Here is a 22,525-nt window from a genome sequence, read left to right on the forward strand (position 1 = left end):
GTGATACCACACTGAGTGGGGAAGTGGGCACTTCAGAAGGGAGAGCCACCCTGCAGAAAGACCTGGATAGGCTGGAAGAGTGAGCGAACAAGAACCTTATGAAGTTCAAAAAGGACATGAGTAAGGTCTTGCACCTGAGAAAATATAGTCAAGGAACACAGCACAGGCTGGGATCTGCATGTCTGAGAAGTAGCTCTGTGGAAAGGAACCTGAAGGCCCTGGTGGACAGCAAGCTCAATATTGAGAGGGCAGTGTGCTGCTGCTGCAGCAAAGAAAGCCAACGGGATGCTGCACTGTATCAACAAGGGTATCATCACCAGAGATCAAGAAGCCATCATCCCACTGTACTCAGTGCTTGTCGGGCCACTTTTGGAATACTGTGCTCAGCTTTGGTCCCTGCTATGCAAGAAAAGATGTGGACAAGATGGAAAGGGTCCAGAGAGGGGCCGCAAAGATGATCACTGGACTGGGAAGCTTGTCACATGGGGAAAGGCTGAGAGAACTGGGTTTGTTCAACCTTGAGAAAGGAACGCTTAAGGAAGACCTTATCACCACATTCCAGTATTTGAACGATGGTTACAAAAAGAGATGGAGACTCCCTTTTTACAAGTAGTCACATGGAAAAGATGTGGGATAAGTGGGTACAAATAACCCCTGGAGATTTCGATTGGACCTGAGGACAATTTTTCACAGTAAGAACAATTAGCCATTGAAATAATCACTCCATGGAAGTGGTGGATTCCCCAACATCAGACTTTTTCAAGATTTGCCTGTACAGGGTGCTGGGCCATCTTGTCTAGACCACACTGCTTCTGAGAAAGACTGGACCAGATGCTCCTTGAGGTCTCTTCTAACCTGGCATTCTGTAATTCTATGGTATTTGCAGCACTTAAGAAGCTAACCCTAACATCCCATCAAAATCCAGTATTTAAAAAAATCTTACCATATGAAAAAAACCTTACAAACACTGGTACTGCCAGACAAAGAAAAAAAGGAGATAGGCTTTTTTAGAATAAATTTCTGCACTTGCTGTTTTCCCCTTCCCTCTTTATTATTAAAATCTTTGCAGGAAATGCACTCTTCTATTCTTAAAATTCTATGTTTCAAGAACCAAAGTAGTCACTCTCTGAAGTCTGTGGCTGCATATCCGTGAATCACGTCCCACTAACAGTGAAATCAATCTGATTAGAGATCACTGGCAGCTCAGGGGGGAGGGCGTGAAATTGATGAAGAGGTTTAGATGCGGTGACTGCTGAGGACCACGAGAATTCACCTGCAGAGAACTGAAAGCCACCTTCAACTACACTGACCAGGCAGGCTAAAAGAAGGGGTTTTTTTCAGTAATCCAGGGAGATAGAATTCAGTGAAAGAACCAAAGTACAATATCAGTACAGAAGAAAAATATTCTAGTTGTTATATACATTAAGAACACAAAGTAAACTTCAAAGCAAACCAGTGGAAGTTTCATTAGCTGCCAGGAAGGTGGTATACGTAAATGGCATAGCTACCTACCGAATTAGTACAATTACCCAAGAGAAATACACACCATGAATGTCTCATTCTTACGATTCTTGGAAAATTATTCAAATCTATCACAAGGGGGACTTTGTGAACTATGCACAATCCATTCAGAGACAAGAAAGCTGAAGTGAAATAGTTCTCTATATGAGAGAATGGGAAGTTAGTCACATAATTTGGTAAAGGACAAAAAGGGTATAAGAGTTATGGGGGTTTTTTTTAATTCAAAGTAGTGAAGTGACAAAATAGTTTTCTAAGAGAATCTGTAGGAGCAACACCAGCAAGACAGCAAAACAAAAGCACAGATTTTTCCCAATTAGAGGTGTTTGAAGAAAATTTAAATACATCTTGGCTGTAAGCACAAAGGTATCCCATACTATCCTCAAGACTCTAGGCATGTCATTATGAATGATCAAGCAAATCCTTTGGAGCCATTTTAAACTGGCAATGAAAACTACCATATCAGGACATCAAGTCCAGCCAAAGGTTTCTTTCTAAGTAAGGTGAGGTTTGGAGTGTCCCTGTGGTGCCTGTCCTACCTAAGTTAGGTACATAATTCAAACCCAAAATCTCTCAGGAATCAGCCTTAGGCAGGTCTTTGATTCCTCCTGCACCCATACATAGTCAGGGTGCCTTTTCCAAATGCATAAGGCTGGAGGGAAATTCTGACAGCTGACATGATGCTAAATATCTTGTGTCATTTGTTTTCCACTAACAGTATCTCAAGCCTGTCTTTCACACTGCCAGAATAACTTCAGGAGAGAAATGTGCAGTAAAAGGCAAAAGGCTGAAACTCTCTCAGTGAAGAGCCAATGCCAAATTTCCACAATATACGAGCAGGGCATATTAAATGCTTCTGCAATGCTTATTAAAGTAGGAGTGCACAGACAGCAACAAAATGCATTATTACAACATATTTTACACTGGTTGAGAGAGAAAAGAGCTGAATGCCACCATTAGCTTCATCTGACACAAGGTTGCTGCATGAGCTACATGCACCACGAGGAACTCAAATTACAACTTCTGGCCTTCCTTTCTGCCTTTATCTTTGCAGTTGTCATTGTGTGTGCCCTGTTGTTCAGGAAAAAGGTAATTTCTGCAGAGAACATTTTACTACCTTTACTTTAATACTTAAACTGGATTTCTCATTCCCTCACAGTAGAACTCCGCCATGAGGTCTGCCTGCTTTTTTGCAGCAGAGAAGCACAGGAATACAGTGTAGGAAGGGCACTTCTGGCAACAACCATGGTATTGTTCACTAGGAACAGTAAGCCAAATGAATAATTAACTTCTGTCTATATAGCCAGGCTCCATTTTCTTCACAGAACCTCACATCCTTCTTTCTTTTGGAGACCTTTCAATCCTGTCTTCGCTGTACCAAATAAGCAGAAACTAGAGTGGCATTATGGAGAAAACTTATACGAACCTGTTTTCAAGATAGGAGAAGCAGTGTCGACCCTACAGCAAACATGGACCCACTTAGTGTTATTTATTCAGACTATTTTTTTTCTGTCAAAGGGAAACATAAAGGCTCCGGGTTCCTTACTAAGCTCTTACTTGGGTCTCAAGGAAATCCTTGCCTTTAAAGAAAAGTTTACATTATATATGAAGTCAAAACAGGAAAGTCTATGATGCTGTAATTTACAGCCAATGCGGTAGTTAAAATGTCAATCCAAAATCTAAGCACAAGGGTTTGTGAATTGCTGCTTTTGTAGGTCCTGAGAACTTGCTCAGCTTTAAAGGCAGTCTTTAGGGATGCTCATTATTTCCGGTATGGATCCTGTAGTTCTATGAACACTCACTCCCTTATATTTAATTACTAGTATAGTCAAAGCATTATGTTAGTGCTTTTAAGACTGTGGGTTCTGATACGGTTTATTAGTCAAACTTCAGTCATCTGGACTTGAAAATATGCTTGAAAAGAGTCCAGAGAGCCCGCAAAAACCTCTTCTCAAGAGGAATCAAGATTGTACAGTGCTTGACACCTTCATAGAAAGCACCTTCAAACAAAAGCTGAAGGTGCTTTCCTTCCCTATCAAATGATGCCCCTAATGAGCACCTCTGTCTTGTGCAATCCTTTTGCTGCATCTCTGGCATAAAGGCAGGCTTCACTCACTCCCAATTAACCCCACCTGCTCTACGGAAGCAGGGCAGAACTCTGCCAGGCCACAGTAAGCCTGGGCACACATATTACAGAGCAATCATTGTACAGGAAAGTGTTTGTTCATTCAATTTCAGCACATGATTACTCTGGAAAAGTGATTAAATAATACTGCAGTTCACTCTCCTCTTCTGCCCCAGAGAAGCACCTTCTCTATATCTAAATAGGCTCTGGTGCACAGTAAGAAACTTAAGGTTTATTTGTTTGAAAGATTTATGGATATAGGAAAGTACTTACTTTTGTGCAACAAAAGAAGGATCAAAGAACTCAGACGTAATCCTGTTTGCATACAGGGAACAACTAGTCATAGAGCACAACCCTGAAAAGCATAAGACAAACTATTCAGTGGAGCCAGCAGAAGAGCTTTGGGCCTGACCCTGAAGTCAACAAAGTCATGGAGAATTGTGCGGGGGTTTCTGTGGAAAAGAAACAGCTCTGGCATGACTTCAAATACACAAACTGAGAGAAATAAAATATATTTACCAGAAAGTATGAAAATCAGTCCAGCTAAACAAGCTATTTTTGCTTTAGTCTGATCAGAGCCTCCGACTTTCGTACACTTCATCCCAACCAGTCCAAAAACGGCACCGAAGAAACCGAGGCAGACAGCGGAGATCATGAGTCCTCTGCAGGCTTGGATGTAACCTGTTGGGAGAAAGATAAAGGCTAATGTGAGAACCAGGACCACAATGGGTTTCACTATAGTTCCTCTCCCTCTGTGCAGCATTAGGCATTCATTATTGCAAATGGAATCAGACCTTAGCTGGAGTCATGTCACCTTCCCACTGAGTGTATTCTTTTGAGTGATGCCATTCACAGGGCATCATCACCTCAGCCCAGCTTCTAAGGAACATACTATGGCACTCAAGGCTCCAAAAAATAATCCCATGGCACTGTGTACAGTATCTCCAAGAGGTTGTACCCACAAGGCTTTGAAGAGCAACTTCACGTGGCCTGCTCAGGGGCTGTGACAGGTTGCAGGGCCACTCTATGCACACAAAGCCAGTCTCACGTGTCAGTCTTGTTGTGCGTGCGTGTCGCAGATGCAGTACGACTGTCAGTGGGTTGGCAGCAGGGACCCTGGCTGGGGTCCTCCCTGGACTTGCCACAGATTTGATTTGGATCCACCAAGAAGGCCTTCATTCCCCAAGGAAGTCGACCATGCTCAGCTCTATGGACACCAGTAGTTCTTCAGGATAAAGCAAATCACTGCCATATTTAAACCTGGACAAATGGCTTGTGGCTGGCTTCAGCCACAAAACAATTCTGCCTTGCTGCCCGAGGCTGCTCCGAGCGGGACCTCCCAGGGGAGGGCCCTTCAGCAGGACAATGGGTTGCTTGGCCTCTTCTCCCTTCTGAGAATATCTTGTAATTGAAAGACTGTGATAATTTCATATCACTGCTTACAGGGTGGAACGCTGCAATCTTACACAGCTGAATAACCATCACAAGATGTTTTTCTTCATAACCTGTTGTTACATCTCATTTAAAACGAATATGAACTCCCACGATTAGGGTATTCATTCCTTTTGCTTTGATCTCCAGTGGGTGGAAATGTTGAGAGCTAAACCACATTGTCATTGCCTATTACACCAAATTTTACATAATAACAAATAAACAAAAAAACCCCCAAACTCCAGGCCCTGCATAAAAGTCTTTAATAAGAAAATAATATATTAAAACAAAAAATTAAGGACATCTAATGTAAACAGAAGGCAGCAGATTCAAAACAAGAAGTGTGCTTTTTTGTATAAGGAAGCTGTGGAACTCCTTTCTACAGGATATCTGGATGCCAAAGATTTACAGAAATTCAAAAAGAGACTGGATACATTCACTACAGAGAAACCTGTGTCTGGCTGGCAGGTCCTTGAGATGCAGATGGTTACCACAGACACTTGGCTGCCCTCTGCTACCCTTACTGCTGCCCCCTTTAGCCACTGCTGGAGGCACATCAACTCCAGGATATCAACTCCGTGCTTGAACGACATTTAAAACCTTGCACTGATTCACATGTTTGTGCAACAAAGCAATTTGTTGCACTCAACAACCCGTTTCATCAGGCCTACCGAACTTGGGAGCTGTGCTGTCCACCTACTGGCATTTATCTACATCTGCTGGCACACAGATGGACTTCCTCCATTTGTCACACGACTCACATGTCGGAATGTAAGAGAGAAAGAGTCAGCCATTTGTGCAAGAGCCAAGTTTGAAGAAAGCAGCCTTGCTTTGTTAATTTTTGCTATCGGCATGGACAAGTTGGCTTTTACTACAGTAGGTGGTGTTTAATATACTTCTTGTAGCAGACAGGTAAAGCACAAGATGAAGACTGGGAAGGAAGCTATTATTTTTGACAGGTCCAATTTATTGACACTGTTCGTAGCTAATTGACACATTAAAGTGCTGAACCATGAACATATTTACCCGGAGGTCCTCTAAACTTTTATTTATGTCTGGACCTCCTAAGAAAACCAGTAAATATTCACCCCAATCAAAATATCCAGCATTTGCTAGTAACCACAGGGCTGAAAATCAGTTTTTCCTGAAGGTCAATACACAGTTTTAGAATAGGTAGAGGGTAGTGAGACAGCAAGAAATAATTAACTCACTCACTCAGAAATCATTTTCAATTATAAACAGCATGAGCTGAAGGACTGCTCAGTTCTGCTGAATGAATAACCTTCCTCACTAAATAATTCACCCAACTGGGCAGGCCAGCCACAGTAGGGCTTGTTTCATTTCACCGCAGCAATCAGCCAACTGGCACACATTTTTAAAACATAATATATATAAAAAAAATAATCACAATTTACACCAGTAATGTGGAAGAGCAGAAGGTCCACTAGGCTGACCGGAGCATCAGGAAGCATAAAAGGCTGAAATCAACCTTTTCACCAAATCCAGCCTCCTATTGCTTAGACCCTAGGTTCAAACTACATATAGCATTTGGTTGTAAGAGGAACTAAACCTCTTTTTTGCTTCCAAGAAAGCAAGAAGATTATATTGCTTGCTTAGACTTTTAAGCTTGTTCAGCCTGGAGAAGAGGAGAGCTTGTTCAGCCAGGGAGACCTTATAGCAGCATTCCAGTACCAAAAGGGGGCCTACAGGAAAGCTAGAGAGGGACTTTTTACAAGAGCAGGTAGTGACAGGACAAGGGGAAATGGGTTTAGACTGAAAGAGGGCAGGTTTAGATTAAATGTCAAGAAGAAATTATTTATTGTGAGGGTCGTGAGGCACTGGATCAGGTTGCCCAGAGAAACTGCGGATGCCCCATCCCTGGAGGTGCTGAAGACTGGATGTGGCTTTGAGCAACCTCTTCTAGTAGGAGGTGTCCCTGCCCGCAGCAGGGGGGTTGGAACTAGATGGTCTTTAATGTCCCTTTCAACCCAAACTATTCTGTGATTCTATGGTAATGCAGAAGAGTGTAAAAGGAAGCTGCCTATTTCTTCACACTCCTTTGCTCAAGAACAAACCTGTCCCTTTTCCAAATGTTTATTTTCTGTATTTGCACCAGCTCCTGTAGGAAACTACAAACAACCTAAATGAAGCTTCAAGCGACAAAAAGCCATGCATTTTAAACAGACAAGCAGATAAACATGCATTACTCATAAAGTCATGTTTAGCAGCATTCCAAGAGAAACCTATTTCAAGGTGGTTTTTGTTAGGGGTTTTTTTGTTGTTTTTGTTGGTGGGTTTGTTGGGGTTTTTTGTCTTAAACAAATGTGTTTTGTCTTGCATTCAAATTAATCTTGTTAGAGCCTCATCTTTCTTGCCTCACTGCTCTCATACTTGCCTCTCAGGCTTACAAAGAGTTAGGAGGCATTCACATATTCATATCATATGACACTATGGAAAAAAATATATGCAAAGTTCTGGGAACTGCCACTTTCACAACAAATGCCTCTGGTGGCATTTTGCAGTCTGCATCACGTGAAGGGTAAGAGGTTGCCTTACAGATACAGCATAGATTCCTTCCAAAAGCACACACCCACTGCTTTTGTCTGTCATTCTAAGCTCTAATGCCCTCTTTTAGCTCATAAGTAAATTTTTGTTCAGCTCTGTTTTGCAAAAGGTCATCAGATCCACTGCTGGAAACATGGAAACTGATATGTCTTCTTTTGGGGAGGTGGTTTCATCAGTAAGTTTCCACCTATGACCAGTGGCACAAAGAAGTAAACCCAAAATTACTGTAAGCCCCACCGAGAGGAACAATATTTTTGCTTGTATACAGAATGTGGGGCTGCGTAATTAATGAAGGCTGGTCAAATTGCATAAAGGTGGAAGGGAATCACATACAATTTTCTCTGGAAGCCACTTGTGTGGAGTGAGGGCCTGAAAGCCATCAGGGCAGCCCTGCTGCTGTGCTATCCTACAGCAATCTGTGGAGCACAGTCCAAGCCCACTCTGTGATGCAAACCAAAACAAGGATGAAGGGGAACCATCTCCTGAGCACTCCTGACCCGAACTATGACAATGCTTCTGAAGAAGCTGCTGTATTCCACAGGAGAGCTCCAGCAACTGGCATAGAATAATAGAATCATAGAATGGCTTGGGTTGGAAGGGACCTTAAAGATCTAGTTCCTACCCCCACCGCCATAGGCAGGCACACCTCCTACTAGACCAGGTTGCTCAAAGCATAGTGATATCCCAGTTTTCTTCCCTCCTCGTTTTACCTCTAATCCCCTGGCAGATCTGAGCAGTCTCTCCAGACAAGAAGTACAGCAACACTCAGAGGTTTCTGATTTGACCAAAAAAACATTTCTGTAGAAGAGAAACTGCTCTGTGAGGCAAATCCTTCCCATTTGTGTGAGGAAGGAGTGGAGAAAAGCCACATTTTCCTGGAACAACAAAAATATTACTAGTAATTTCCAGTCATGCCCTACCATTTTGATGAGACGAATACTTTGTCGCTACATTTATCTTTATAGGGTTATTGTTTCTGCTCACAAACATTTCACTGAATACAGAAAACCAGATCTGCCCTTTTGTGTCTTCTGAGTCCCCCATCTGAGGATGGAGCCAGGAAGTTCCCACATTCACAAACACAGGGAACGGGATCCAGCTTAGACATGTAAGTCTGTGCAAAGAGAAGAGGAGAGAAGGGAGAGGCTACTCAAGGGCTGAGGCAGATTCAGCTTTACGCTGACACACAAATTCTTTAAGCCATGAGTGACGCACTGCAAGCCTGAAGTACGTTCCTGCATGGGGGAAGGGTTAGGGTGAAGAGGGGACCTACACACCCATGGTCAGGCGCTAAAGGGTTCCCAGCAGAGCCTGTAAGCACAAGGAGGGGAATTTGGGCCAGGCTACTTGTGGAAAGCACCTCTGCCTGCATGTACTTGTCCCTCTGACCCAACCCACCTTGCCTGGTCTATGCTAGGGGGGTACATTCCTCTCTCTCCAGCCTGTCTTCCACTTGCATTGTGCCTGGGTACCAGGATCTGGCTCCATAGCATTTAGAGATGCTATTGAGAAACACTGAAAGCCAAGAACTTTCTACTACTGATAAACAGTCTGGCTGGGAAGATGGGATAGGGCCCTTCCAATGTGCATCTGGAATTCACTCCTGTCCAAAATGAACTGATGACTCTCTCACAGTGCAGAAGGTGCCTCAGAAACTCATTCCTTGGCCAAGTGGAACATGCTACTCAACACACAACGTTTCAATGTACAAGCATTTGGAGGAAGGGGGGGTAAGGACTTTGCTATCAAGTCTTTTTCTTTTTGAAATTTTAAATGTTCCCAATTCTGCTTACTTTGTAACTATGCTTTTCTTACCCTGAAGACAGATTAACCCAGACCTAGAAGAACAGCTAAGCAACAGATTTGGTGGATCCAAAAGGTTACGCACCAGCAATCACTCTGTGCCCACCTGCACACAGAACACAGTTCCTTGCCCAAGCCTGGAAACCACATCCTCAGCTGCTACACTTGGCCGTAGAGTGATTGATGTCAATGGAGGCCAGCCAGCAATCCCACCCCTTCAGAGGAACTGGCAAATCCCTCTGCTACCTGGGGCTAGGTGTAAAGAAGATCTGAGCAATAGTACTTCTCCATCCAAGGGAAGCATCCTGCAACAGTGATGTTTAAGGATTGCCTGTTACCTCTTTCCAGTATCTTGACCTGTTTTAGGCCTTTCTACATACAGAGGTTAAAGGTTTTCTGATATTAGTATTAATTTCATGATCACATTAAACCCTGTTATAATAATTAGTGATTTAAAGGAAAAGAAGGACTGTTAATCTAAACAAAACTTTCACACCAAAATTCACACTCAGATTCTAGTGCAAAGGGAGTGTCTGGCCAGACCATGAATCTGATCTTTTGTGAGTATGAAAGCCACTGGGACACTCTATATTGTATTCATTTATAACTACAGAAACTTGGAAAAGGTGCCATAATTCTAGAAACCTTTCCTCCCTCTCTTTATAGTCACTCCTGAGGCTATAAATGGATGCCATTCACACATCTCCTTTTTCTACCAGCCATAATCAGTGTGGATTTATCAACTGAAAGTTTAGTTGCGAAGATTTTCCACAGTGAACCAATTTCCCAGTACAGCTTCTTTAAAGGGCAAAAATGTTCCCCCTTAAACCGAGAAGAAATGTAGCACCAACTCAAGTCTTTGGTTCCAAGCCCTATAGCAAAACTCAGATTTGCTTCAAAATAACACTGCCCTAAAACTGAGGCGAGCTATGCATCCCTTCTGCATACCTTTGCATCCCTGACTGCCCCGAGCTTTTACACTGTCATTTATCAATGAAGCAATTACATCCAAGTTAATAACCGCTTAGCATAACCAGCAAAAGAACATTAATTAAAACAAAATGACGCCAAGGCTTGTTCTTCTCCACTGACCGTTGCACGGCTGGCAAAACCATAAAAAAGAAGAATGTCTTGACAGTCAGAAAATAAATCGGCAAGAAAAATTTGCCTGCATTCTTCTTCTGTCAAATCCACACGCACACTCTTGTGATGGAAGGAGGGGAAAAAAAGCAGGTAGGGACAGCAAAAGAGGCCAAACCCGCCACTTAGGCACCAAACATACTTTCAATCAGGGGGTTTTGGGGGAAAAAATAACCCACTCGCACAGGTGTGCTCAAGCAGCACGCTGCCACCTGCCAGGGCACGCGAGGGCACTTGCCCACGAGCCCGCGTGGGAGCCGCTTCCTCCGGGGCTCCGCCGCCCCCGGCCCCGCTCGGCGCCCCGACCCCGCGCTGTCCGCCCACCCCGCCGGCTCCGGGACCGGCCCGGGAGGATCCGCGGGGCCCCCAGCTCCCGCAGAGCAGCACAGGGGAAGGTGGGGAGGTGTCAGGGTGGGGGGCAGCGGGAGCCTGACCGTCCAGCGCCAGCATGGATGGGAAGTCCTTGCAGTTGGAGACGCCGGTGGAGTCGGTTACGCAGGTCTTCCAGAGGTTGGCCCAAAAGGTGGCGGTGGTGATGACCGTGCCGTCGATGGTGGACACCTTCCAATAGTCGGTGGGCAGCGTGGAGGAGACGAGCACCCAGCCCGAGATGGTCAGCAGGAACGCGATGATCTCCGCCGACGTGCTCGCCATGGGCCCGGCAGAGGCGGCGGGCAAGAGCGGGCGGGCGGCGCGGGGCCGCAGCGGCGGAGTCCCGGCGGCGGCGGGCGGAGCGGAGCCGAGCGGAGCCAGCGGAGCCGAGCGGGGCGGGGGCGGCGGCCGCGGCCGCCCCGGGCCGCGCAGCCCAATCAGCACAGGGAGCTCCCGGCGCCCCTGGGGCCGCCCCCGCCCTGCCCGAGCCCCGGCAGTGCCCCGGGGTCCCTCCGGCCGAGCCCGGAGCGCTGCCCCTCGGCGGACCCTCGGGCACTCCCCGGGGTGGCGATATAAAGCAGACCCGAAAACAAACAAACAGCAACGCGACCTGTAATTTGGGTTTAGTTTCCCCGTCCCCTGCAGGTGCGCGTGCAGAGGACGGGACGGGGTGGCAGCAAATGGGAGAGGTGCGGCTTCAGCGTCTCTTCAGTAGCTGCAAGTTTGCATCTCTTTCCGCATGCAGACGCCCCCCTGCCCCCCCCCCCCCCCAAAAAAAAAAAAAACAAACCAGCTCTGCCTGGGAAATGGTTTTGAGGAATTCTTGTACAATACAAGTGTGCTGAACTTAGAGTGCTCCGTACAAGAAGGTGAGCTTTTGAAACGCATAGCGAGGTATTTTAATCCTCTGAATTTCAGCTGGCCCTCTTGTTATTACCCGGCTACAGACGATACAGCGTTTAATACCTGTTTTTGTAATTTGAGGTGATGAACTTGGGATTTTCTGCCTCACTTTTAATGCACTGGCATTCGAGCCTAAATCTCACAGGTGTAGAGTTATCCACAGTGGTTTCACCTTCTGTTTGAAGCTGTTTACTTTCCACATCAGTAATATATTTGCTATTGATGTGGAAAGTACACTGCCGGTCTTTACTTTCCTCCTATTTATTTCAAAACTATTGTTACATTTTCTAAACCTTTTTGCCAGATGGGCAATCACTGGAGGATAAGAAGCCACATTTGCATCATTATTCTTTTGATGAATGCTCTTTGGTTCTGCCGGGCACAAACCCGGATGTAATCACTTACAGACATATATTTAAAAAAAAAAAAAAAAAAGGAAAAACCCCCAGAGTTAGGTGTACCCTTGGGTGTGTGTCAGAACTCAATGGGAACAGGGTGTTTGTTGATCTGTTAATGCCCCAGCAGGATAAAAGGGGGTCCCCAGACGCATTTACTGACATAGTGGCTCTGCCTGCTCTCTGCCTCCTTGGTACCCTCCAACTTGCAGGTGACGCACAGAGGCATTGGCAGAGACAAGGGAGAGGGGAAAGCAGGCAGTAGGCTTGTTTGCCCAGCAGCATTGGGTATGCAATATGCTACAGCTCTGTTCAACCTGTGTGCCAAGATGCCTTCTCTCCTCAGGAGGGAAAAGAAAGAGAAAGGGTCATGAGGTGGGTGAGCTACCCTTTTTTGTGGTGTCAGAAGTAGCCAGAGCTCACTTTGGGACACAGGGAAGTGCTTCTGAGTTCAATGAACAGGGACATGACTATAGATCCAAGTCACATCTCTGTGATGTTATGATCTACTTATTGTAGGGCATGGCAGCAATAAGGAAAAAGAAAAGAAAAAGATTTTTGAATATTTTCCTCCATCATGGCACTTTGAGATCTTGCAGACTGGAATTTTGGTGGTGGTGGTGGTAAACTAGGCCAATCCAAGCTATCAACTGGGATCTAATTGAGTCTGCAGTAGGAGTCTTGAGTCCAAGCCTGGGTCGTCATGCTTTCTTGACATGGGGAGCTCACCTGTTCTTTTATTGATAACACTGCTTTGGTTGGTGAATACAGGGTGTGGTGTTTGGGCAAATTTTGGTCAGGGCCCATCAGAAGTTTTTGGCGTGCTGCCACACCACAACCAGAAGGCTGGAGTCGGTGTTGAAGGATAGAAACACAGCCAGGATACTTCTAGGCCTGAGTCTGAGCCCCAGGGAGGAAGAGGAGTTTCCTGACAAGCATAGGCATCCCTTCCCAGAGGGGCTATAGAAGCAGCAGGCTGGTGAGTAACCCTGCTAAAGGTGGGTAGCCCTGCTGAAGCTGCTGTAGACTCTGGCCGAGATGTCCAACAACCAGTTCTGCTGTCCCAGACCATGCTGCTTTCAACAGAGCTGGACTAGCTGCAATGTGCAGTATGGATCCATGGGTCTCTGATGGCCACCTGTCTGCTGCCAGGAACTTCAAGGGGAGCTCCTACAGGTGGCTTAGGACAGATGAAGTTAATTCCACCTCAGCCCCAGTCCCTGCCTGTCAGCAAGGACCTTTCAAGCAGGGCTAATTTATATGTTCATTCCCTTGTAAACCCTGTTTTATCCAGAATGTTGTAAAGTGGCCTCAGTGTACATGAGAATCAGACTTGCTTCACGGAAAGGCTCCTCCTTTTTACTCCTGACACTGTTGCTTTTGAGGGTGTTTTATGTTACTAGTCCAGTTGTTACCATCTTTCTCATCTAAAATCAAAGCAAGATAAAACCAAAGCTTCTGATCTTATTTGTGGTGATGTAAACCCAAAATGACATAGTGCAGGGCTGAGCATTTACCCCAGATTGAAAAGTAGGGGAAGTTGCAAGAGATACTCTTCCCTGGTGGCATTTTGTTCGTGCTGGCTGGATCTGCAGAGGTTAGACATTGCAAAATATTCTTCTGTGAGGCGGTGTTTCTCCCCTTATCATGTGTTCAGCTTCTTTCTCTTATACAACTGCAAGTCCCTCTGTTGTGAGCTTAACTCATATGTTTTTCAGGGAACAATGGTCCCTTTTCTCCCTGTTGTTGTGGTAGGAACTTAACATACCTATGAAGACATGCCTATATCTCCCTTCAACCTCTGTCTTCCTGCCATCATAGCTCTGGCTTTGGATTTGCTTACTTGGCTTTCTTAGCTATTTATATCTAATGTATTAGAATGAAAGACTTGGACTTTGCTTTGGGTTTTTTGTTGTTTTGTTGTTTGTTTTTTTTTTTTCTTTTTTTGTTCTTTGTTGTTGTTGTTTTTGTTTTGTTGTTGGTTTTGTTTTGTTGTTGTTTTTGTTTTTTTATTGTTCCTGTGTTTTGGGACAAGGTATGACTTGGGATTTTTTTTTTTTTTTTAAGTTCCCCGGACCACTGTGGGACTGATTTCTGTTCTTTTCTGTACATAAGTTGATCAGGTCATTGCAATAGCACGGGTTTGTGCTGGGTAATTTGAGTGCGGGTTTTATTCCCTTAGACTGGGTGAGAAAAGTGCTCATGTCTTTTTGTAAGAAAACCAACCCTTGTGGTTCATTTTTTGTGACAAGTTTCATTGACTCTTGGTCATAGAAACAGCATTTTGGGGGGAAATATTAGTGAGTGTTTAGAATAGACTATTTCAGTTGGAAGGGACCTATGCTGATCATCCAGTCCAACTGCCTGAGCAATTCAGAGCTGACCAAAAGTTAAAGCACATTATTAAGGATATATCCAAATGCCTTTTAAACACTGACAGGTTTGGGACATCAATCACCTCTCTTGGAAGCTTGTTCCAGGGTTTGACCACTCTCTTAGTAAAGAAGTGTTTCCTAATGTCCAGTCTAAACCTTACCTGGTGCAGCTTTGAATCATTCCCAGGGAGAAGAGATCAGCATATCTCTCTGCACTTCCCCTCCAAAAGAAGCTGCAAAGAGCAATGGGGTTGCCCCTCAGCCTCCTTTCCTCCAAACAAGCCCAGAGTCCTCAGCCACTCCTCATAAGACATTCCTTCTGCCTTTTCACCAGCTGTTGCCTTCCTCTGGACACATTCAAGGACCTCAACACCCTCTGAAATTGTGGGGCCCAGCGCTGCTCACAGCACTCCGGGTGAGGCCACACCAGTGCTAAAACAGTGGGATAATCACCTCTTTTCACTTGCTGCTGATGCTATGTTTGATGCACTCCAGGATGGGATTTGCCCTTCTGGCTGCCAGGACACACAGCTGACTCACATTGATCCTGCTGCCAACCAGCACCTCCAGATCCCTTTCTGCAGGGCTGCTCTGCAGCCACTGCTCTCTTGATTTGTACTTGTTCCCAGCATTACTCTGTCCCAGGTGCAGAATCCAACATATGAGCTTGTTAAATTTCATCCCATTAATCACAGCTCAGTGCTTTGGTTTATCCAGATTACTCTGCAAGACCTTTTGTCCCTCGAGAGTGTCAACAGCAACTCTCATTTTGGTATCATCAGCAAACTTCCTAATGGTGTGTTCACGTCCTGCATCCAGGTTGTCGATAAATACATTGAACAGGTCCGGCCCCCAGGACTGAGCCCCCAGGAGCACTGCCAGTGACTGATCACCAGCCAGAAGTAGCCCCACTCACTACAACCCTTTGAGCTCTGCCCCTCAGCCAGTTCTTCACCCAGCACACCATCAACCCATTCATCCCACCACTGGACGAGTTGTGCAGAAGGGTGCTGTGATGGACAGTATAAAAAACTGACTGAAATACAGAAAAACTACATCCACCACCTTCCCTTCATCCACTGGGTGGGTGGCCTTATCATAGAAGGATATGAATTGAGTTAAACAGGACCTTCCTTTTGTGAGCCCGTACTGACTGTGCCTGATGATTGCATTGTTCTTTAAATACCTTTCAACAGTATCCAGTGTGATCTTCTCTGTAACTTTTCCAGGAATTTAAGTTAGACTAACAGGTCTGTAGTTCCCTGGGTCTTCCCTCACAGCCTTCTTGTAGATTGGAGTAACACTGGGAGCTTTCAATCAGCAGGGTCCTCCCCAGACTCACCAGATTTTTTAACTACACACCTTTTACAAATCAGAATGGAATATTAATAAATAGTTGGTTTTTTATAATATACAAAAGTTTATTGTATTGTCACGTACAGAAGAGCCTTTCAGAAAGGGGTTTGCTTGCAATCTGAAATACAGGATATTATTTTAGCTCTTGCAGGATCAAAATCACAAAGCAATTGTTATTGCCTCGTAAGTTAAACACCGGATGACAACAGCATTTGTTCTGCAGCCAGGATAAGCAGGCTAGGGTCGTTATGCCTTTGTCCCAGAGTAATTTTTCTTGTAATTTTACTATGCATAGGTTGGGCAACTTGAGACTCTTTCCTGGCTCTGCCATGTTATGATTTCCAGGGTGCCTAGAGCACTTGTGCAAAAGGAAAAAAACCCAACTTTGTTTTTCTAAGGCTGAAGGACAACTTCCTTGTTTGCTAAGGTTTCCCTGAGAATCTGAATATTGAAAAGGTAAGGCAGACGTGGGGAACACAGGCTTGTAAGTGTGTCATATCTGGGCAAAGTCAAGTCTGCTGTCAGCCATAGATCTGGGGAATACACCTCAAATTGGTGTGTACATTAGAGGAGATTAACACAACTGTAAATGAGGAACTTGCACAGTGTTCTGCATTGTGCAGAAAAAAGTGTTGCCTAAAAATTGAGCAACTAGATCCTCTTCCCCAAAGGAGAGTAAACAAAGGAATGTTTCTGTGTCACCTAAAAAAAAAAATCCCTCAGAGTGGGAACATCAGTTAATAATCACCAGTCCTTGCTGGGGTTGCCACTTTGTTTTTCTTAAGCAGTGAGAAATGGAATTAAATTAAATTACTGCAGGTCTCTTGTAAACTGCCAGGACAAGAATGATTTTAAGCTATGTGGTTCATATATTACATAACAAAAAGTAAAAACTTAATAGGAACTGACAATCTAGAGCATTTTAAAGAAGTGAAAAATTGCATTCCACAAGCCAATAAACTTTCCCCTTTCTCATTCTGTTCAGTGCCCTCAGACATTACAGACTTTGTTTCTTGACACTGACATTAATGCATTGTTTCTTTCTTTTCTTTTCAGCTCGCCTTAATTCTGTTGAGAAAAGCCTATGTTGTTCTCTGAAAGTTTGTAATACAATGCTTTTAAAAATAGATATAACCTGTTTAACAAACTCAGCAGGAAATGTGAAGAAGTGCATCTCCTACTTTACTGGAGGTGCATTCCACCTGGCCAACAGCACAGGTGCAGCTCTCATCCTTCAGAAGTGGCCTCCACATCAAATTAAGTTTTGCTAAACACAGGCAGGTCATAGTGTAAAGGAAGGAAACCTCTGGACAGATTTTTAGAACTTGTGGCCATATGTAGTGCAATTTAGAAAGTGTTTGCAAAATAAAAGTATACTGTAGCTAATGGAATTTAAAAGGATTTAATTGTGGTGGGAGGCAGATAAGCAAAACTCTTTCTAAAGCAGCTAGTGTTCAGAAGCAATCCTTGCCAATGAGCCATAAAGAGAAAGAAGTTGAGTCCTGACCAGTGTCTAAATGGCAGGAAAGTGTTCAGATCTTGGTGTTCTTGGAGCAGGAGCACTTTCCCACTGAGTGTGTCCTCTGTCCTCATGTGCCACAGCTGGTCTTTGCTGTTTCCTGAGCACCTGGTGGTTCTGGGCACGAGGAGTCTGTTGTCTTCTATGGGAACCAGAATGGCTCCCAGCTGGAGGACTCACAGAAGCAGGAGCCAGCCTTCTGGCTGGGAGCACAGCAAGGGCAAGGGGCACAAGTTGGAAGGTGGGAAATTCCCACTAGATATTAGAAAAAAATTCTTACTGGAAGGATGGTCATGCACTGGAGCAGGCTGCCCAGAGAGGCTGTGGGATCTCCCTCCTTGGAGGTGCTCAAGACTTAACTGGCCCTGAACAAGCCCATCTGATTAGATGTGTTTTGGACTAGATGACCTCTGAAGGTCCCTCCTAACCCAACTTATTCTATTACCCTGTGATTTTGTTACCTCACTGGAGCAAATAGAGTAGCACTGGGACTCATTTGGCTTATTATAGCTCTAAGTGGCACCCCCGTGCACTAATGATTACAGATTATATGTTATGCTCAGAACATAATTCCATGTGGTCCCTTCTACCCTGTTATTTAGCCCACATGCTGATATCTTCTTTTCACAGATATGTGTATTTCAGATCATAACAGCAGTACATTTAACTACTTTTTCAGCTAATTACACATAGGGAAATTTTTCCATGGCTATCCTATTTTTATTTTTTTTAGGGTGCCTCTGGATATGCTAAAGAAAACCCAAAGCAGGGAACATGACACAGAGACCTTTAGCTCTGCTGGTGTAATACCCTTCCCAAGACAGCAGAGCAGGGATGAGAAGAAGAGAAGCTTCTGGAAAAGAGGGACTCATTTCCCAAGTGGATGCAGGAGCAAAGCTGCTAAGTGTGTGCTTCAGCTGATAGGGGGGTGGCAGCAACCAGAGACAGCAGTCGAGGAAATGTGAGATTACTGGCAAAGGTCCTGGAGGAGGCAGAAATAAGGTGCAGAAGAGCATGAATGAAGGGTGATAACTTACCATGCTCTTTTTACTTAGCCCTGCTTAGGTACAGCCTAGCCCTCAACGCAAATTTGTCCCAGTTTCCAATTTGGAGGAAGGAAAAACAGGTGAAGGTGAGCATCTGCTTATACCTTGCCACCAGTATCTCTATCTGCAAGGAAGCTCTTCCATATGCCCTGCTCCAGTTCCTCTCCCCAGTTCCTGCAGCAGTTTCTTATTCACTCAGGGAAGAGCTGTGCTATGAAGAGGGCGTTGTGGTTTACTGTCCCAGGCCCCACTGATTATCAGGCACCAATTGTCCCAGCTTTCTATGTCTATTGGCATAGAAAGATTTAATTTAACTGAGAGCATGAAAACCACAACCTGGAGCAAAGCAGCTTCTGTAGTGTGACCTAATTTGAGAGCAAATGGACTGGGATCAAAAAAGGTCATGGTGACAAAGTGGAGTTAAAAGCTGACTTAGATCAACATGCTCAAGCAATTGAGAAACAAAGGGAATAAGGAAATAACATGTGACAGATTCAAAAATCAATAAACAGGTTGTGGTTAATGTGCATTTGATCTGTCATCAATACTGCTTTTGATCCTACTGGTTTGATTTGGTCTCTGAAGTGGTGTGTGTATTTGAAAGTAAAGTGATAGCCAGACTGGTTTGACAGAAGTGGATAAAACCCTCCAGCAAAAAGGGGGATTGCCTCCAGGTGAAGAGACTCTTGGATAAAATCAAAATTAAATCTGCTGAGCTTACGGAATCACAACTGAAAATGGCAGTAATGAGATCTGAGGAGAAAATGAACACCTTAAAAACATAGCTGTCAATGTCAGCATGTTTTGTGCTGAGGAATATGATTGAGTTTTCCTTGTCTTCCCATCCACCAAGAGCACAGCCTAGTCAAAAAATGGATCAAATGTACTCGGAAGTTTTTTTAGTGTACCAAGCAGCACTACAGCTCATTTTTGTGTGAATTTTGTGTGCGGCACAGGGTTTTTCTTTTCCTTCAGTGCAATGTTGTGCGTCCACACTGAATCTTGAGAAAACAGTCCACCAGTGTCTACTGTGTGCAGTAAATGAAGCAGTATATTACCTAGGAGAAAATTCATTTGGACTGCTTATTTTTGCTGGGTCACAGTCCAGAGTAGCCAACCACACATTTGCCAAGGGCAGGACATAATGTGCTTTGTCTGTTATGTTAATGCTTTCCCAGTCCTATACAGAAAGAATTTTTCTTTGATTGCATTGCAGTAGCTCTACCTTGCCATTGCCTTTGCAAAGAAATAAAGCCTTTTCCACTGATATAGAGATCCAGGTATGCACTGTGGTTTTTTTCTGTTTTCCTCATTGTTCAAGTGTCTTTTCTCAGCTGACTATTTATTTCAGGGGCTCATTTAGATGTTCATTTTAGCTTTTTAATTCAGTTGAGCTGCAAGCCATGTGAAGAAACGCAGAATCACTTTTGAGACTTTAGCATTAATACTATGTAAAATCTCTTTTTTCATATCAGAAATGCATTTCAACTTTTAGAAAAGGAGAAAAACAATTTTGACCGAAGTCTGGTTTGCAGCACTGGATGGTGCCTCATGCACGTGGTCAATATTTCTGATTTTGGTGGTAAGGCTTTATGTGGATTTAAATATTGCACTGCACTGTTTTGTTTTGTTTTGGGGTTTTTTTCCCCAAAAAAAGCTGTATAGTGGGAGAAAATGGGATAATGCAGCAATCTCTTTACTTGGTGCTAGCTCTGGGAAAATTCAGTTTCCTTTTCTTTCCCAGTTTCTGGTGTAGTTATTTTATGTAGGCAGGAGTCAGAAAATCTTCCAACAGCAAATATATATATTTCAGAAGTCTCCAGGTGACAAAGTGGTGGATTTTGATTGTGAATTGCTTGATAGATATCAGCGAAATAAAAATGCCAGCAGATGCCAAATAGTGAGATTGGTTTTTTTAGTGACTGCTCTTTGTTTTTCTACAGGTGCACTATTGACAAAAATTACTTTCAATGATATCTGAGGATTAAGGGTTTGTTTGGAAAGATAGCCCAGAGCATTTTATTTATGTGGCATTCTGGGAAGTGTTAACTTTTCTATGTACATACGGGAAAAACCTGATTTGGTAAGAGAGGTTTAGGACGTGGCATGCAAAAGCTACAGGTTTGCTGCATTCAGTAAAAGACTTGACACAAATGTTAAAATTTAGCTGGAGGAAGTTTTTGTGTTATTGCTGGATATACTGTTAATGTGAAGTTCTGTGCTTTAGTATGAAATGCAAAACATAATAAGGTAGGAAATTCAATTGCCATTCATAAATCCCACCTTACCCCCTCCAGTCCCATTAAATACAGGGCATCTCTGGAAAGTGTGTAGATTTATGGGATGAATTTTCCTGCCTGTAAAGGAAACCTAGAGCCATTGGCTCTAGGCACAGGCATTAGCTTACTGATGCCTGTGCATGGGCTGGTCAGTGGTGGAGCGCACTAGAGCCATGTGGAGCTGCGGTTCTGTGCCAGCCATTGTCCTCACCAGGCACCTTCCAGGGAGACGTCACATGCTCTGAGCTGTGAAAATATTGATTTTGGGATCACATGCCTCAACAAGTGTCAATTTTTCTCCCATCCCAAACAGGGTCTGAGTTCAAGCTGGGATCCTCGTCAAGCAGGTGTATGCCCTGGAGGTTGCTACAAGCCCTTTGGCTGCCTGTACTTTGCAGGAGGTTTTACCCACCTCTGCCACAACTGTTCTCCAGCTCTGGCAGCACAACCCCAGTGCCAGACACCTCCGCAGGCTGAGGTTTGCTTAAGCATGACCCAAGGCGTAAGTCCCTCTTTCCCGTCTGCAGCTTCTCTCTGTTTCAAGCCACTGTTTCTAGAGAGATGCTGGCCAAAGGTTTCCAACCCCAGGCAGGTGTTACTCTCCAGCTCTACACAGGGTGACCAGAGAAATGAAAGACATGATGGGTTTTGAGGATTGAGTTTAAAGTATAGAAATGAAAAGCCACAGTTAAACCAAAGGGAAAGCGTAATCCTCTTCCATGTTCAACAAAAGTTAATTTTCTTCTTTTTCTAGCAAACCTCACACCTGTAGCACTAACTGAGCAGCCTCTGCTCACCCACTCCACCAGCCTAATATCATCTGGTCTCTTCTAGGTTTCCCACCTGACTCCACACATTGGCTGCCTACTCTTATCCCAGTGAGTCATGGCATGAGTGGTTCAGCAGACAGGCATCCTTGAGTCTTGAGCCCTCATCCCTCTGCCTCTCTCATGTCTCCAGCAGCAATTCCCTCAGCAAGTGTCTCGGGCAAGCAGAAACAGCCCAATTTCCCTGTGAACCTCGCAGATGCAGTTGTGTTTCTTGGCTTTTGGCAGGGAGCAGTGGCATCCTTGGATGCATGGCAGCTGACAGACTCTTTGCCCAGATGCATTTCAGTGATTAACCTGCTGTCTCCATCTGTCAGCTTAGGGGTTTCTATGCCACACCAAAAAAGACAGGAAAATTGAAGATTAGCTTGAACTCCCTTGGACTGATATGATGCCCTGAGGGTGGGCATCCCTGTGGATATTCAGCTAGATATCTACCATGTGGCTGGAGCAATACAGAGAACTGTAAATAATGCCCATAACAGCTTGTGTTGTAGATTTGCTCTCCAAACAAGGCTTAGAGAAGCTAAGGGGCTGTGTTTTCCAAAACAGAATTGTAAGAGGTCACTCTCCTGTTTGTGCTGCCCCTGAACCCAACCTCTCTTCTGCAAGACGTTTCTCGGCACGCTGGTGGTCTGTTGGCTTGTGAGAATGGCCCCTGCCAAATTCTTCAGGCACAGAATAGGTTGTTCCCTTCTCGTTTGTAAAGCATTTTGGTTAATATCTAATGAGAAGTGCCTTTGAACTGCTGAACTTTAAACTTGGTGGAAGAAGCCCTCCCTCGTGTACATCAAAGCCCACAGCTGTGCTTAGGGGAAAGATTCATGCCACATACTCATCAAGCCGAGAAATTATCCCAAGTCCTTTATGT

At 44.4% G+C, this 22,525-nt stretch overlaps 1 protein-coding gene and 1 long non-coding RNA gene across 4 annotated transcripts in view; one reads left to right on the forward strand and one right to left on the reverse strand.

The window, feature by feature from the left end:
• CLDN10 (claudin 10) overlaps window positions 1–22,525 on the reverse strand; it is a 57,911-nt gene that overhangs the window by 4,619 nt on the left and 30,767 nt on the right. The window contains exons 1-3 of one of the 3 annotated variants that reach the window (XM_032680521.1): window positions 11,017–11,287; window positions 4,163–4,324; window positions 3,917–3,998 (exon numbers count right to left, since the gene is read on the reverse strand). In XM_032680521.1, coding sequence (XP_032536412.1) covers window positions 3,917–3,998; window positions 4,163–4,324; window positions 11,017–11,236 — 464 coding nt within the window. In that variant the 5' untranslated portion in view covers window positions 11,237–11,287. Of the gene's footprint in view, window positions 1–3,916; window positions 3,999–4,162; window positions 4,325–11,016; window positions 11,288–22,525 lie in introns of those variants that run through there. The other 2 variants (XM_032680519.1, XM_032680520.1) reach the window with 2 other exon arrangements.
• LOC116783182 lies at window positions 11,622–19,077 on the forward strand. The gene is made up of 3 exons (XR_004355517.1): window positions 11,622–11,823; window positions 17,040–17,201; window positions 18,236–19,077. It is a non-coding gene; the product is annotated as an uncharacterized LOC116783182 (long non-coding RNA).

Source organism: Chiroxiphia lanceolata, chromosome 2 (assembly GCF_009829145.1).
Source record: "Chiroxiphia lanceolata isolate bChiLan1 chromosome 2, bChiLan1.pri, whole genome shotgun sequence".
NCBI lineage: Eukaryota > Metazoa > Chordata > Aves > Passeriformes > Pipridae > Chiroxiphia > Chiroxiphia lanceolata.